The sequence below is a fragment of the Schistocerca serialis genome, chromosome 9 (genome assembly GCF_023864345.2).
Source record: "Schistocerca serialis cubense isolate TAMUIC-IGC-003099 chromosome 9, iqSchSeri2.2, whole genome shotgun sequence".
NCBI classification, from domain to species: Eukaryota; Metazoa; Arthropoda; class Insecta; order Orthoptera; family Acrididae; genus Schistocerca; species Schistocerca serialis.
Genome location: NC_064646.1, coordinates 335,662,430 through 335,680,660, shown reverse-complemented (window position 1 = coordinate 335,680,660; position 18,231 = coordinate 335,662,430). Strand labels below are relative to the sequence as shown.

The 18,231-nt window shown below is 46.6% G+C and overlaps 1 protein-coding gene across 2 annotated transcripts in view; it reads right to left on the bottom strand.

Moving 5' to 3' along the window:
• Positions 1-18,231, bottom strand: part of LOC126419067 (glucose dehydrogenase [FAD, quinone]-like) — a 215,320-nt gene that overhangs the window by 22,448 nt on the left and 174,641 nt on the right. For both annotated transcript variants that reach the window (XM_050086148.1, XM_050086147.1), the window contains exons 2-5: positions 17,470-17,716; positions 10,610-10,841; positions 4,720-4,898; positions 1,512-1,766 (exon numbers count right to left, since the gene is read on the bottom strand). In XM_050086148.1, coding sequence (XP_049942105.1) covers positions 1,512-1,766; positions 4,720-4,898; positions 10,610-10,841; positions 17,470-17,716 — 913 coding nt within the window. The remainder of the gene's footprint in view (positions 1-1,511; positions 1,767-4,719; positions 4,899-10,609; positions 10,842-17,469; positions 17,717-18,231) is intronic.

Below are 18,231 nucleotides of genomic sequence, written 5' to 3'. Positions count from 1 at the left end.
GATGGTTCCTTTGAAAGGGCACGGCCGACTTCCTTCCCCATCCTTCCCTAATCCGATGAGACCAATGACCTCGCAATTTGGTCTCCTCCCCCCAAATCAACCAAGCAACCATCAAACGAAAATTTTTTGGTCGTTCCTTATGTATTCTGCAATATTTGATGTTATTTAATTATAAGAATGGTCTCTCTCTCAGGAATAGGTTTGTTCAATTTTCTGAGTTCAGTCTGATTAAATAACGAAAGATGTAACTGCTATACGTGAAACGAGCAGCGATGACACCTGTATTCTTGCTTGTCACAAATATTTACAAATTTTTTCCGACTAAGTCGCGATTTCCAAAGGTGTTGTCAGGCAGGAATCTAAGATCACAGCTAAGATTGCTGCGAGTGAAACGATTAGCGATAACAATTATATTCCAGATGGTCACAAATATTTATCGACTTTTTCGCAAGTACGTCACGATTTCTGAGGGTGCACCCACACACTGGAGGAGCTGGTGTCGCTGACAGCTTATTAGGTCGACTGCTATCGACTGCCACGGTCGTATCGAGTAGCGTGTCATACTGACGTCACTTTACATTTAGCTTCTAATGCGACAGTTTCTCCATCGGGACCAGTGAAGGCAACCATGTTTCTTGCAACTGCCGCTAGCGCTTGTGGTGGAGTGATTCAATACTAGTGTACCACGTGAGTCAAAACTTGACCTATTTCCCTGCAAAATTGCACCAAGGCTAGGACTGTAAATTGTACAAATAAGATTGTGTACGGGGCAATTAAAAAGTTTCCGTTTGGGGGCGTTGCTGCAGCGTATATGTAACGTAGCGCGATTCCAATGTGGGTATGTAAGCACCGACATGTAGGCAAGGAATTAGTGTAATATTGGTGTCGTTCTGAAGAGTGTGTAGTACATGCAGAAACGTGAACATACTGCTATTCTTTTCTTGGCGCTGAAGGAGAATGAAGAATGTGTATGGGACAGCATCTCTGTCGAAAAGCACCGTTCTGGAATGGCGCACCAAGTTCCGTGCTAGCCGAGATTCGACACAAGATGCTTGTCGATTTGGGAGGCTAGCCAACTCAAGTGTGAGAATTTCAAGCCTATACTTCCGGTCTCTCCCTGCGCAATTATCACGCTATCGTCCTTGAAAAAAGACCACCAAGTGTCCATGGTTCCTGTTGGACAAGGACGTGCAGCAGGCAGTTATCGACTTCTTCACACAGCAGGATACGATGTTTTACCGAACGTGTATCTTCAAACTGGTGCTACGGTGGGATGATTGCCTCAATAAAGCAGCATAATGATTCTGCACAGCACAGCCTTCGAACAGAAACTTTTTGATCGCCCCTTTTATGAATTTTCAAAGTTGTAAACTCCTTTTAAGAGCAGCCTGCAGTTATAGTCGGTTTGCACTGTTCTGTAGCAGCAGAAATATGTAAGCGGGTGGATGTGCAGAACTGCAGTCCAGGCTGTTGTTGTTGCCGAGGTGCACGTACGCTGGCCTGCGACTGACCTGCGCCCTGGTGATGATGCTGAGGTTGGGGCGTCGCGCGGAGCCACCGCAGAACTGTCGCAGCAGGCTGGACCTGGCTCCCCGCACGGTGGTGGCCTGCGCGGGCGTGAAGCCCAGCTGGCCGGAGGCGCCGTTGGGGTCGTGTCCGACGCGCTGGCCCAGCTGCGACGCGGCTTGCAGCATGTTGCCCGCCAGCTGCGGCAGCCACTTGAAGCGCTCCACCGTCATCGGGCCGTCCGTGCCGTGCAGCGACGGCTGCGGAGAACCAACACACACAGTCAAACTTAATAAAGGAACGCCATCACCAGCAAGATCTTTGAGAAGGTAATACACCACTGGCCATAAAAATTGCTACACCAAGAAGAAATGCACATGATAAACTGGTATTCATTGGACAAATATATTATACTAGAACTGACATCTGATTACATTTGCCGGCCGAAGTGGCCGTGCGGTTAAAGGCGCTGCAGTCTGGAACCGCAAGACCGTTACGGTCGCAGGTTCGAATCCTGCCTTGGGCATGGATGTGTGTGATGTCCTTAGGTTAGTTAGGTTTAATTAGTTCTAAGTTCTAGGCGACTGATGACCTCAGAAGTTAAGTCGCATAGTGCTCAGAGCCATTTGAACCATTTGATTACATTTTCACGCAATTTGGGTGCATAGATCCTGAGAAATCAGTACCCAGAGCAACCACCTCTGGCCGAAATATCGGCCTTGATACGCCTGGGCATTGAGTCAAACACAGCTTGGATGGCGTGTACAGGTACAGCTGTCCATGCAGCTTCAACACGATACCACAGTTCATCAAGAGTCGTGACTGACGTATTGTGACTAGCCAGTTTCTCGGCCACCATTAACCAGACGTTCTCAATTGGTGAGAGATCTGGAGAGTGTGCTGGCCACGGCAGCAGTCGAACATTTTCTGTACCCAGTAAGGCCCGTACAGGAGCTGCAACATGCTGTAGTGCATTATCCTGCTCAAATGTAGGGTTTCGCAGGGAACGAATGAAGGGTAGAGCCACGGGTCGTAACACATCTGAAATGTAACATCCACTATTCAAAGTGCCGTCAATGTGAACAAGAGGTGACCGAGACGTGTAACCAATGGCACCACATACCATCACGCCGGGTAATACGCCAGTATGGCGATGACGAATACACGCTTCCAATGTGCGTTCACCTCGATGAGGCCAAACGCGGATGCGACCATCATGATACTGTAAACATAACCTGGATTCGTCCGAAAAAAATGAGGTTTTGCCATTCGTGCACCCAGGTTCGTCGTTGAGTACACCATCGCAGGCGCTCCTGCCTGTGATGCAGCGTCAAGGGTAACCGCAACCATGGTCTCCGAGCTGATAGCCCATGCTGCTGCAAACGTCGTCGAACTGTTCGTGCAGATGGTTGTTGTCTTGCAAACGTCCCTATCTGTTGACTCAGGAATCGAGACGTGGCTGCACGATCTGTTACAGCCATGCGGATAAGATGCCTGTCATCTCGACTGCTCGTGATACGAGGCCGTTGGGATCCAGCACGGCGTTCCATATTACCGTCCTGAACCCACTGATTCCATATGCTGCTAACAGTCATTGGGTCTCGACCATTGTGAGCAGGAATGTCGCGATGCGATGAAACGCAATCGCGATAGGCTACAATCCCACCTTTATCAAAGTCGGAAACGTGATGGCACGCATTTCTTCTCCTTACACGAGGCATCATAACAACGTTTCACCAGGCAACGCAGGTCACTGCTGTTTGTGTATGAGAAACCGGTTGGAAACTTTCCTCATGTCAGCACGTTGTAGGTGTCGCTACCGGCGCCAACCTTGTGTGTGAAAATCTAATCATTTTCATATCACAGCATATTCCTGCTGTCGGTTAAATTTCGCGTCTGTAGCATGTCATCAACGTGGTGTAGCAATTTTAATGGCCAGTAGTGTATGTACACACATCAATGTGTTTGTTGTTTTTTCTCTGCATTCAACAGTCTTCCCACAAACACATCAAAAACTTTATGACCTGATGTTTTGTAAATGGCTGTACCTGAAACCCGAAGTTAACGACACATGGCGGTATAGACTAACCGTTTTGCATCGACATTTCTACACTTCATCTCACCTGCTGCCCAGGGGAATAGGAACATCGATGGTTCACTCTTGCCACATACACTTTGAGGTACTAACCAATCTATATATAAAAAAAAGAAAAACTACTTTTAGCTGATAGGCTGAAAATGAAGTAAATACTAACGCAGTGTTGTTCAATACACGGTTTTCAGTCACTAACACAAATATCTGTACTACACAGGGTGGTCCATTGATAGTGACCGGGCCAAATATCTCACGAAATAAGCATCAAACGAGAAAACTACAAAGAACGAAACTCGTCTAGCTTAAAGGGGGAAATCAGATGGCGCTATGGTTGGCCCGCTAGATGGGCCTGCCATAGGTCAAACGGATATCAACTGCATTTTTTAAAATAGGAACCCCCATTTTTATTACATATTCGTGTAGTACGTAAAGAAATATGAATGTTTTAGTTGGACCACTTTTTTCGCTATGTGATAGTCACAAACGTATACTTACGTGGTATCACGTAACATTCCGCCAGTGCGGACGGTATTTGCTTGGTGATACATTACCTGTGATAAAATGGAGCGTTTACCAATTGCGGAACAACCGAAATAAAATGTTCAAACGTACCTACGTTCTGTATTTTAATTTAAAAAACCTGCCTGTTACCAAAATTGTGAGCCATATGTTTGTGACTATTACAGCGCCATCTGTCACAAAGCGAAAAATGTGTTCCAATTAAAACATTCATAATTTTTACTTACTACACGAATATGTAATAAAAATGGGGGTTCCTATTTAAAAAAAAAAACCGCAGTTGATATCCGTTTGACCTACGGCAGCCCCATCTAGCGGGCCAACCATAGCGCCGTCTGATTTCCCACTTCAAGCTAGACCAGTTTCGTTATTTGTAGTTTTTCCGTTTGACGCTTATTTCGTGAGATATTTGGCCTGGTCACGATCAATGGACCACCCTATATATACCCATTACACTCTGTATATAAGCACTTACAGAGGCATTTTTAAGTCGCTCAACGTGCATATGGCATTGTAGAGAAGACGGATAGTGTTGGTATGAAGTAGACTCCACCATACTCCATAGAGTGGACTGGGGAGCGTAGTATACAGGTACTTACGTCGACGAAGGGGCTGCCTCTCTTGACGTCAAGGTTGTCCTCGGAGCGCAGGAAGTAGGGCAGCACGTCGGCCCAGGACCAGCCGCGGCAGCCCGAGGCGGCCCAGTGGTCGTAGTCCCAGGGGTTGCCGCGCATGTACATCATGCCGTGCAGCATGCCAGTGCCGCCCACCATGCGCCCTGCCACCGAGTAACGCCACAGTGAGATTACATGACACAGTCTAAACAGCCGGGTGCTCAAAGGCATGCGACACCTCAGGCAAGTGAAAACAACTCAGTACGTCATTACCAGAGGCAGTCATAAAGTTCTGATCACGATCTAACAAGACAGAAAGTTTTGCGATTAATTTTTTGTTTGTGTGCAGCCACATGTCTGCAGTCCTGACGAACTTTGAAATGTCGGCACTACAGTTCCGAAGCACGCTGTTAGACCAGCCCAACTGCCAGACACATCGCAGCCCATTGCACAGAGTACGCGAAAGAACTTGCCCGCCTTCTAACGGCCGTGTACAGCAAGTCTCTAGAGGAGCGGAAGGTTCCAAATGATTGGAAAAGAGCACAGGTAGTTGCAGTTTTCAAGAAGGGTCGTCGAGCAGATGCGCAAAACTGTAGGCCTATATCTCTGACATCGATCTGTTGTAGAATTTTAGAACATGTTTTTTGCTCGCGTATCATGTCATTTCTGGAAACCCAGAATCTACTCTGTAGGAATCAACATCGATTCCGGAAACAGCGATCGAGTGAGAGCCAACTCGCTTTATTTGTTCATGAGGCCCACAAAATATTAGATACAGGCTCCCAGGATGATGCCATTTTCCTTCCGGAAGGCGTTCGATACAGTTCCGCACTGTCGCCTGGTAAACAATGTAAGAGCCTACGGAATATCAGACCAGCTGTGTGGCTGGATTGAAGAGTTTTTAGCAAACAGAACACAGCATGTTCTTCTCAATGGAGATTCGTCTACAGACGTTAAGGTAACCTCTGGCGTGCCACAGGGGAGCGTTATGAGACCATTGCTTTTCACAATATACATAAATGACCTAGTAGATATTGTCAGAAGTTCCATGCAGCTTTTCGCGGATGATGCTGTAGTATACAGAGAAGTTGCAGCATTAGAAAATTGCAGCGAAATGCAGGAAGATCTCCAGCGGATAGGCACTTGGTGCTGGGAGTGGCAACTGACCCTTAACATAGACAAACGTAATGTATTGAGAATACATAGAAAGAAGGATCCTTTATTGTATGACTATATGATACGGGAACAAACACTGGTAGCAGTTACTTCCGTAAAATATCAGGGAGTATGCGTACGGAACAATTTGAAGTGGAATGATCACATAAAATTAATTCTTGGTAAGGCGGATGCCAGGTTGAGATTCATCGGGAGAGTCCTTAGAAAATGTAGTCCATCAACAAACGAGGTGGTCCGCAGCTCGTGGTCGTGCGGTAGCGTTCTCGCTTCCCACGCCCGGGTTAGTTAGGTTTAAGTAGTTCTAAGTTCTGGGGGACTGATGACCAGAGCTGTTAAGTCCCATAGTGCTCAGAGCCATTTGAACCATTTTTGAACAAACGAGGTTTCTTACAGAACACTCGTTCGACTTATACTTGAGTATTGCTCTTCAGTGTGGGATCCGTATTAGGTCGGGTTGACAGAAGAGATAGAGAAGATCCAAAGAAGAACGACGCGTTCCGTCACAGGGTTATTTGGTAAGCGTGATAGCGTTACGGAGATGTTTAGCAAACTCAAGTGGCAGACTCTTCAAGAGAGGCGCTCTGCATCGCGGTGTAGCTTGCTGTCCAGGTTTCGAGAGGGTGCGTTTCTGAATGAGGTATCAAATGTATTGCTTCCCTCTACTTATACCTCCCGAGGAGATCACGAATGTAAAATTAGAGAGATTCGAGCGCGCACGGAGGCTTTCCGGCAGTCGTTCTTCCCGCGAACCACACGCGACTGGAACAGGAAAGGGAGGTAATTACAGTGGCATGTGCCCTCCGCCACACACCGTTGGGTGGCTTGCGGAGTATAAATGTAGATGTGTAGATGTAAAGTGCGGATTGGGTGCGCCATGCATACCATGAGACTCATGTTTTATCGTGCACAGTGAGGCATGCCGATTTGTTATTAGAACGAAAAAAATACAAACTTCGCGATCTAGTCCTGAAGACCGTGCGATGTCGTCTGGCTGCTGCGAGATCCTTTGCCATATGGCATCACGGGCATATGATATGGACGGGCATGAAGTCAGAACACCGCACTCGCAGCCGTTGTCGACGCTTCAGACCTCGGAGCTGCTACCTCTCAGTCTGGTAAATCTTCAGTGTGAATCATGAGGCTATGTGCACCCTGTACCGGTCCTACCAGCAAGGAAAAATTCTTGGCTTTATTGGGAATTGAACCGAGATCCCCCACATGGCAGTCGTCTACACTCATCTCTCAGCTACGGAGAATAGGCAGGAAAAAATTCGTTTCACTATACTTTTTAGCTCTCTGGAAGAGAACAACTGTCGTCAGGGAAAAATGAACGAAAAACAGAAGCAGAAAAAAGTTTAACTACTGTGTCCCGAAAGTAACTAAAATTGTACCTTATGTTATGTTAACTGGGGACCTAGAAACGACGGAGAGGCACCGTCCCTGCCGCAGCCGCAGTGGTCCGCAATCCCATGACGACTACCGCAGTCCACTGCACCCCTCCGCCACCCCACACCGAACCGAGGGTTATTGTGCGGTTCCGCCCCCGGTGGACCCCCAGAGAACGTCTCACACCAGACGAATGTAACCCCTATGTTTGCGTGATATAGTAATGCTGGTGTACGCGTACGTGGAGAACTTGTTTGCGCAGCAATCACCGACATAGTGTAGCTGAGGCGGAATAAGGGGAACCAGCCCGCATTCTTCGAGGCAGATGGAAAACCGCCTAAAAACCACCCACAAACCGGCCAGCTCGCCGGACCTCGACACAAATCCCCCGGTGGATTCGTGCCGGGGACCGGCGCTCCTTCCCGCCCGGAAAAATTGTGGCTTACTAACGATCCGCCTTAGCTTTGCGTGGATAGCTCAAACTGTCTACAGCTGGACAATCTGTCTGGCATAGCAGTAATTTTATTTACGGGCCACTGCATAGAGATATAATTAAATTTCAGATAACAGCTTTAGGTAACTGAATATTATCGCTTTCATATAACTTAAACGATTTAAGCAGCGCACGCGAGGAAAGTTCTCAGAAGGCACCACTGTTACCTGTGCCACATTTTATTGGAATTTGGAGTGACATCTTATGGCGATGATGGGGGGCTGTGAACTAACCCACCGCCTGTTCTACCCGCCTGCAGGGCTAGTTTGGTATGAGCTTTGGCCTCTCGCCAGGCACGCGACTGCGGTGCCAGTACAATGTGAATGTGGTCCGCCCGACCACAGTGGAGTTCGGCACGAGCTAAGGGCCCTCTCCATCCACCTAGCTCCAGCACCAGTCTGGCGCGAGCTACGTTTTCTGTGTGACCTTACCAGCATTGCCCTTCGCATCCCTCAAACGTTAACTCTATACCAAAAAATCTGTTCTTACCAGCGTGTTACATTCTGCATTGCAGGTCATTTCGGAAGTCGGTGGTAGTTCGAACTAGCCACCCATTCGCTGTAGCACGTGCCAGCCTGACACTGCATTTGGCTGCCTTACACGGTTCCAGTGCGTTCCAACTTCACCAGTAGGTGGTGGTGGTGGTTAGTGTTTAACGTCCCGTCGACAACGGGGTCATTAGAGACGGAGCGCAAGCTCGGGTTAGGGAAGGATTGGGAAGGAAATCGGCCGTGCCCTTTCAAAGGAACCATCCCTGCATTTGCCTGAAACGATTTAGGGAAATCACGGAAAACCTAAATCAGGATGGCTGGAGACGGGATTGAATGCGAGTCCAGTATTCACCAGTAGGTGGCAACGGCATTGTTTTCACAGTGGTTCAAATCGTTCAAATGGCTCTAAGCACTATGGGACTTAACATCTGAGGTCATAAGTCCCCTAGACTTGGAACTACTTAAAGCTAACTAATCTAAGGACATCACACACACCCATACCCGAGGCAGGATTCGAACCTGTGACCGTAGCAGCAGCGCGGTTCCAGTCTGAGGCGCCTAGAACCGCTCGGCCACTTTCACAGTGGTGTAAGGCTTTAATTCACCATAGTTCAGCCACCTCGCACGTAATATTTACAAATTATACATACAGGTCTTCCTCGTGAATCAGTCTATCAGCGAAAACCGTATCAATATCTCTACAACAGATTCTGCAATTAGCATTCACATACAGACAGATAAACGCAGTGTGGGGACTTTAATTATTGATATACAGGTATACAGATAGAAGACAGATAGAGGAAGAAGACAAAGGAAGTGTGTTTGAAGTACGTGGAAAATAAGCACCAAGGGCATGTCTGCACACCTGTCGTCAGTGATCCATAAAGCGAGCTGCGCGAGGATTGGTATGACTTTGTGAAAAACGCTGCAGTTGTGTCTCGTGACGTAGTGGGGTACACAGAGTGAAGACTCGCCTACTCGGTCTTCAGTTTGCAGATCTGTGGAGGAGGTAAGGGCATGACCACAATCTTACATTCTCTCAAGCTTCTACTCCCAACCCGCACCCTCTGCTCCGACCTCTCTGCTACACTCGCACTACACAATTTGTCCTTTAATAGGACTCTATTGCCCTTATATATGGTACACACATTTATTATTGATCCTTAATCCACTTTATTTAACAGCATACATTAATTTTATACCATTAAAAATCAGTTTTTAATAATGTGCGATTTTTCAGTCCCCTGCAACGCGGAAACTTGTAGTCCTAGAGAACAAATGAAAAGGAGCTTTCTCTCTGTGAAATTTAATGAACGTAGTTTGTTCTGGGAAACAATTTCACTAGAAGTCTCCGTTTTCGAGTTATTCAAGAAAAAGAAAAAGAGTGACCTTAAAACTCCCCCCCCCCCCTCCACCCACGCCTCCATCCCAACGCTCACACCACACAGGTCAGGGGTTGCAGTATGTAGTTCATGGTACCACTGTACAAAAATTTGCGGCGACACGAAATTTTTCCCCCATTCAATCTTTGTTTGATCTTCGTTGAGTGGGCTATAAAATGAATGGAGTATAGTGGTCGAGCAGCTCTTCATGGGGTATAGATTTCTGTAGTCATGCTAAGCGACGTCGCTGGACACCGGATAACAGGAATGATTTGGAGAGATGAAGTCACGATGTATCTTGTGGCAATCCAATGTAAGGGTTGGAGGTGGCAAATGCATGGAGAATGTTACCAACCATCACGTGTAGCGCCAATAGTGAAGTACAGTGGTGGTTGTGTTAAGGTATGTGGGTGTTTTTCGTGGTTAGGGTGTGGTCCCCTTATTGCGTTTGAGAAAACTAGAAATGAAGAAGGATACGCACACGTTTTGCCACCTTGTGTACTGTGTACATTCGAAGAACATTTCGGAGACTATGACAATATCAGCATGACAATGTACTCCGTCATAAAGCAGCGCCTGAGGTAATGGTCTGTGAGCAATAACATTCCCGAAATAGACTGGCCTGTACAGAGTCGTAACCTGAAACCAATGGAACATATTTGGGATGAGGCAGATTGTCAACTTCGCTCCAGATCCTATCGTCCAATACCAGTACCTTTTCTGCTTTCGGTTCTTGAGGAAGAATGAGCTGCCATTCCTCCACAGACATTCAGACGCTTCACTGACTGTATCCGCAGTGGAGTTCAAGCCGCCATGAAGACCAGAGGCGCACACATCGCATATTAATGTCCACTAATAGGTGTACGAATACTTTCGACCAGATAGCACGTGAAAGACGGTCTGTGCAGAGACCAGGAGTGGAGAGACGAGAAGAGCGTGTGACTCACCTCGCGGCCAGTAGCAGGTGCTGGCGAGGCAGAAGTTGGGGTCCTTCTCGAGCTGGTAGTTCCAGTCGAGTACGGTGCCCTCGTAGGCGTGGTAGAGGCTCGGGGCGGCGGCGCCGGCGGGGGCGGGAGGTCCCGCCTCCAGCAGCGTGACGCGGTGTTGGCCGTTCTCCGAGAGGCGGCACGCCAGCACGCTGCCCGCCGTGCCGGCTCCCACCACCACGAAGTCCGTCTCCTGCGCAGCACGTCGCATTCTCAAGGAACCCTCCCGACGCATGGACTCTCACACATTTACGCCCTTAAATGGATGGGTGGGCTTAATTTGGAAAGCTAAACAGCGAGTTTATCTACAACTGTACTTTGCGAGTCACCTTACTCTTACTGTATGTTGCGTTCCAGTTCCAGTTGCGATTTGAAGGGCTTATTTCAATACACCTCCACTTTTCTGTCTACAGTGTTTCTGAAATTAATGGGTGCGGTAGTGTTCTCGCTTCCCGCGCCCGGGTTCCCGGGTTCGGTTCCCGGTGGGGTCAGGGATTTTCTCTGCGTCGTGATGGCTGGGTGTTGTGTGATGTCCTTAGGTTAGTTAGGTTTAAGTAGTTCTGAGTTCTAGGGGACTGATGACCATGGATGTTAAGTCCCACAGCGCTCAGAGCCATTTGAACCATTCGAAATTAATGGTCGAAACAAACAGAAAGAAAGGTTGAAACTTCCTGGCAGATTAAAACTGTGTGCCCGACCGAGACTCGAACTCGGGACCTTTGCCTTTCGCGGGCAAGTGCTCTACCATCAGAGCTACCGAAGCACGACTCACGCCCGGTACTCACAGCTTTACTTCTGCCAGTATTTCGTCTCCCACCTTCCAAACTTTACAGAAGCTCTCCTGCGAACCCAGAGTGAAAATCTCTTTCTAGAAAGAAAGGTTCATCTCTAGGAGGAAGCTTGAATATTTCTGGTATCTCAACTGCAGATTTTTCAGCACTCATTTAACTTTAGAACTCTGTATCTCAGAATGAGCAAAAATTGACTTGTACCACTATTGAAATAAGCCCTTCAATTGGTCTTGGAAAGAAAGATTGTTAGTAAGTCCCGTGTGCCCTCACATCTCTTTTAATTTTACCTTAGTGGTGTTTTTGTGAGATGTGCATAGGAGGAAGAATATATTGATTGATACTTCTAGGGACGTATGCTCTAGGAATGTTTAACAGTAAACCCTCCTGTCGTGCAGCTCTCTCCTCTCTTGTACCATCTGGCACTGGCCCATGGTGAGCATCTCCATGATGCTTTACACCTGCTAGATGAAACTATAACGACACGCACTGTTCTTCTTTTGATCTTGTCTATTTCCTGTAACAATCCTATCTGGTACGCATCCCAGACAGGCGAACAACATTCAAGTAGTAAACGAATTAGGATTTTGTAACCTAGTTCAGGGACTACACTTCCTGAGCAGTCTTGCTATGAAAGTCTGGCATCTGCCTTACCTGCGATTAATTTTTTGTAGTCGCTCCGTTCCCACATTCCTAGATATTAAATGGAGATGACTGAGTACAACAGTGCAACCGTGCAATCTTACAATAATTGAGCTTTCTATCTATTTATGCGCATATGTTACATTTGTTTATGTTGAGAGTCACTGCCTACAGCGAGCATCGATCCCCTGGGCGTTGGAGCCCTTTTGCAGAATATCGCTTCTGCGGTGAGACAATTCTGCGTAGTTTGGGGCTATTGCTGGAGTAGGAGCCTTTCCGCCGGAAGCATACAGGCGTACTGTGAAAGAAGGCTTTCAGGACAGGATGTCTTAGTTGCTTGCGAGTCTTCCAAGTTGTACGGCCGTTGTTGATGAAACTTTTCTGATCATGACGTTTAGTCCAGAGCTGTCCTCCTGGCGGCACTGACTTTCTTGCACCATGACCACACAACCCGAAAGACACAACAGCAACCATTCTTAGAAAACCTGACTGTGGTAAGAGACTGATCTGTAACTTTGAGGTCTAGGTTAGGATGGAATGTGGCTGTGAGATTGTGAGTCGGCGGAGCAGACTGTGAGTTGGCAAAGCCAATAAATGTGGAAGCAGAAACTACCTGAAGTGTCTTGGACGCCATAGGAGTGTGAACAAATTCCACGGCCGCACAAATGTCACTCCGAACAACTCGATCCTTTTGCAACCTACCCGCATTTTACTATAGTTTTCTAGCCTTCCGACTTCTCTGAATACTGCAGTGTCGTCTACGAAAGGCCTCCTGGAACTTTCGACGTCATCTACCATGTTATTTGCATGTCTTGTGAAAAATAATGGTTCTCTGACATTCACTTGCTATGTGCCCCCGAGTTAATTTTGCATCTGAAAATTTCTCTCCGTATAAAATGAAATGTTGTGTTCTATTTGTAGCAACCCCCATTCTCAGTGTAATATAATCTTGTGAATAGTCAGTGCTGTTGAAATTAAAAAATGAAAACTATACGTCCGCAAATACAGTCATTAAAATGTTACACGAATTTTTAACAGTATCATTGATCGTTTCCTTTCCGTCTTCTTCTTCTTCTTCTTCTTCTTAGCGCCGTCCGTTGGAGCAGGTTCTGCTTTTTGGGTCTAATGCTTCCATGGATTTAGGCTTCTTGGTCTTAGATCTGCTTTTATAGTGTCTAAAAACTACGTCAGAACAGGCCATGAAGGCCCAACGGTACTGACTGGCCGCCGTGTCATCCTCAGCCTGGAGGCGTCACTGGATGCTGATATGGAGGGCATGTGGTCAGCACACCGCTCTCCCGGCCGTATGTCAGTTTCCAAGACCAGAGCCGCTACTTCTCAATAAAGTAGCTCCTCAGTTTGCCTCACAAGGGCTGAGTGCACCCCGCTTGCCTACAGCGCTCGGCAGATTGAATGGTCACCCATCCAAATGCTAGCCCAGCCCAACAACGCTTAACTTCGGTGATGCGACGGGAACCGATGTTACCACTGCAGCAAGGTCGTTGGCGTTTATAGTGTGTAAACACCGTAATTTAGGTCTTCCACATTTTCTCTGGCCTTCGACAGTGAGAAGGTAGGCTGAGATGCTGACTGAAGTAGGTGATGCCCTTATGATGTGCCCATACCAAGAAGTCTCCCTTCTTGCATCTCTTCACTAGCTGGGTCCAATTTAGCTAGTTGACAGATCGTTGTTTCTTTTTTTTTTCTTTTTTTACCGATCAGTGATCTTCTCAGTACCGACATTTCCGTGACATGTAGTGTGTGCTCAGCACTTCTAGGTGTAGGCTAACACTCAGCACTGTATAACGTAAACGGCCTCACCATTGTGCGGTATATCTTTGATTTTAGGTGGACAGGCGTGGAATAGCAGTAACGTCTCTGAACCGCATCCAGGTTGCTTACACGTCCTCACACTGCTGTCACCCTATAGTCGAGAATCTAGATGTAGCAATGTGTCTACCTTGGTAAGAGAAGCTCCATTAATTTATGTAGTTGCAGGAGATGGAATCGTTTCCACCATCTCAGTTTTGTGAATGTTTAAACGGAGGTCAGATCTTTCTAGGCGATCATACCAGTTTTGGACTTCCCTGGTGCCCGTCACAAGCATTACATCGTCAGCATATGGCTGATGGTTCCCTTTTGCCACACATTTAAAATACTGATAAAATAGTTTAATTCATAAGTATGACTGTATGATCATATATCTTATGGGATGAATCAGTCATCCTGAAACACAATCAAATCTCTATACAGTCAAATTGCGCTGTGCGAGATTTCCTTATTGCCTAAAATGAAGGATAAGTTCGTCTGTAGGCTGAACGCCCGCCATAGTCAACGTACAAAACATTATATAGTAATGCCTGATGCTCTATAAGTATTACTACACAAACAGTGCATTCTAGTAGATCTTCTTGTTGAGTTACCCGTGCCTCATCGGGCAATGTCCAGTACAGAGCTGAGTTAGTGCCACTGAATGGAAAGATTAGTGCTGTGATCTTGTTGTGGCCGGCCGAAGTGGCCGTGTGGTTCTAGACGCTGCAGTCTGGAACCGCGAGACCGCTACGGTCGCAGGTTCGAATCCTGCCTCGGGCATGTATGTGTGTGATGTCCTTAGGTTAGTTAGGTTTAACTAGTTCTAAGTTCTAGGGGACTAATGACCTCAGAAGTTGAATCCCATAGTGCTCAGAACCATTTGAACCATTTGATCTCGTTGTCGATCTGACTGATTGCAGCTTGTTGGTTGTCTCTTCCTGCTACAGTCTTACCCGCTTAGTCGTCACCCTCTTTATTAGTGCGGAAACGCAAAGAATATGGGTAGTCTACACGCAGAGTCGCCGTACTGACCATCGCAGTTATATGCACCTACAGATGCACACACAAAATGATGCTCAGTCCATTACTCAAGATACAACACTGTCTATAGAATGTGGCATGTGTTCCAGTTGCACTGCAGTCCTCCTTGCTCGGTTTTAACACGTTGATGAGGCTCCTGACAATGCAGCAGACCGCCTGCTGTGGCTGCTGATGACCACATGGCAGTCACCATGTTTGAGAAATTATTTGGTAAAGAAACTGGTTCTTTCTCAGTTTTCAGCTTCATTCATCAGCTTTATGATCAACTGCCTATTATTTCATTGATGGCCATAGTTATTGTGACACTTCACGACTAAGTAACACACTGCTCGAAATTCGAATCAACTGCAATGAAAAGTAGGAGACGCTTTGAGTTTACATTTGGTGCATGTTAGATGATATATTGCTGCATGAGAAATGTAGCTAACGTATTGAATTTTTCTTTAAATTCGAGAGGAGAGATGCGTGTATCTCCAGTCTCGAGAAAAATGACTATATGTAGGGTGTTCACTTCTGCTCGCAAGCACTAACGATAGAATGAGAATGAAAGATTTATAATATCCACCGTATCCCCTCAACGATTCAAGAAATTTAACCATAATACATGTGTAACTACAAACTTTTACAACGAATGATATAATTTTTAAGTGTTATCGATAGTTAGTGACATGAAAGTTAGTATGGCCTTGCAAAAACAGAACTGAAGATATTATAAGTTTTTGAGGTTTTTCATGAGCTGTTGACCTGACTTGTCCACAGTTCCTTCTTTAGTAATTATCCTAGCAAAACATTCTACACAATTCATTATTATTATTATTATTAAATTTCTGGGCACCTGTTGCATGATAACATTGGGGTGATGGCACTTATACAGGGTGACACACGGGAGACGGACGGTTTTGAACTGCGTAGTACTGAGCTCGCGGTGGTGGGAGGCGGTCGTTCTGATCCACACAAGACGCCATTTCATTTACTCAGTCATTATGGAGCCGTGGGTCTGGCAACGTCGAGTGTTTGTCTATGACAGTTTCGTAAAAGTGGTGAGTCTATTAATGCTACGCAGCGATTGTTTCGTTCGCGGTTTGTCGGTCGACATGGAGCTGTTCCGAGCCGTAACACAATCCTCAGATGGGTGGAAAACTTCAGATCAACTGGAAACATACTGGATAAAAAACATCCTGGCCCGAGACGCAAAGTAACGACACCAGAAAATGTTGAAAGGGTAAGGCAAGCGGCAGTCAGAAGCCCAGGACGGTCAGCTAGACGTTATGCTAGTGAGTTACGAATCAATCGTGAATCGGTTAGACGAATTTTGCATAAAGAATTAAAACTCCGTCCCTACAAAATGCTCATTGTCCAACAACTTAAGGAAACTGATTCTGCTGTACGAGAAGACTTCGCTTACAGAATGCAAGTGATTCTGGGATCGCCGGCCGGAGTGGCCGAGCGGTTCTTGGCGCTACAGCCTGGACCCGCGCGAACGGTTCGAATCCTGCCTCGGTCATGGATGTGTGTGATGTCCTTAGGTTAGTTAGGTTTAAGAAGTTCTAAGTTCTAGGGGACTGATGACCTCAGAAGTTAAGTCCCATAGTGCTCATAGCCATTTGAGCCATTTTTGATTTTGGGGTCGAATGAAAATGAAATTTTATTGATGAGCGATGAAGCTCATTTTCATTTAAACGGGACCGTGCATAAGCAAAACCTACGTTACTGGGCTCCAGAGCATCCACACCTTATCCACCAGCGTCCTCTACACTCAGAAAAAGTAACAGTCTGGTGTGCTCTTGGCTCTGTTGGCATTATTGGACCTCATTTTTTTGGTGAGAACGGGGCCACAGTTACAGTTAATTGGGATCTTACATTCGTATGCTTGAAAAATTCTTGAAACCAGAACTAAGAAGACGACGAATCCCTTTAAAACGCGTTTGATTCCAGCAGGATGTGGCAACATCGCACACTGCAAACACTTCAATGACAGTTCTTAGACGCACGTTTCCTAGCCGGATTATCTCACGGTTTGGCTATGTTCATTGGCCTCCCAGGTCTCCCGACTTGTCAGTATGTGACTTTTTTCTGTGGGGTTACCTTAAGAACTGTGTCTATAACCACAAACCACGAAATTTGGACGAGTTGAAGAATGCAATCATTCGAGAAATTGCTGCCTTCCCTGCAAAGATTTTAGTCCGTGTGATGGAGGATTTTGAGAAGAGACTTGAGTCCTGCATTCGAAATGATGGACATCACCTTGACAACATTATTTTTCACAAATAACTTTGTTAACTAAAATGGCAAATAATGAGCTTTGATTTTGTGTAAATAAACATGCATTAATTTCAAAGCTGGCTGAGTATTATTTCATTAAAAACCGTCCGTCTCCCGTGTGCCACCCAATATTTGGAGGGAGGAGAAGGGGAGGGGGCAGGAGGGGAAGGGTGAGGAAAAATAATAATAAATTGTGCCATTTCCCCCTCCCCGAGCCGAACCCTGCTGCCGATGTCGGGGAATCAACCGGACAAGTTTGCGTAGTGCAGCACTCACCCCGTTGAGGTCGTCACCGCTGGTGTCGAGGCAGGCGGTGGGGTCCACCAGGTCGCACTGGCGCTGCAGCGTCCTCTCGACGGTGGCCATGACGGGTGTGCCCGGGTTGCCCACCACCTGCGGCGAGTCGGCCGCCTGCGCGCACTCGCACTTGCCCTTGGCCGGCGCGGCCGTGGCGGCGGGGGTGGCGGGGGCGGCGGACGTCCCAAGAGCCGCCAGCAGCAGCGGCAGCAGCAACGTCACGGCGCTGTAGGCAGGAGACCGACAGCGGTTTACACTACCGATTACGTACACTGCCGGCGAACAGACCCCATGGCTACGATTGTGTACATTAACTTTTACCGTTTCTTAGGTACAACAGAAGTATTTTTCCGCAATAGAAACCTGAGGTGCACAATTGTGAATGTTCAACTTTTTCATCATGCGCAAGTGCTGCCATCTTTTGTGCCTCACTAAGAAAATACCAACAAGTCAATGCAGCAGTGCACAGCATCTCGTGAGCACCAGAACACGCGGATGTGGTTGGTTCACTATACTCCACTGTATAAGTGAATATTGTTATTGTCATTTTGCATGGTAATTATTGAATGATCATTTTACTGTTTATTACAACAAAGAATATTTCTTAATTATTGATTTTAGTGCATAAATTAAGCCAACTGTACAACGTATCTTGTGAAAATGGATACATATTTTTGTATAAATCTTGCATCTGAAATCATTAAAAAATCATCTAAGAGCATTACCGTACCAAGAAAAGTT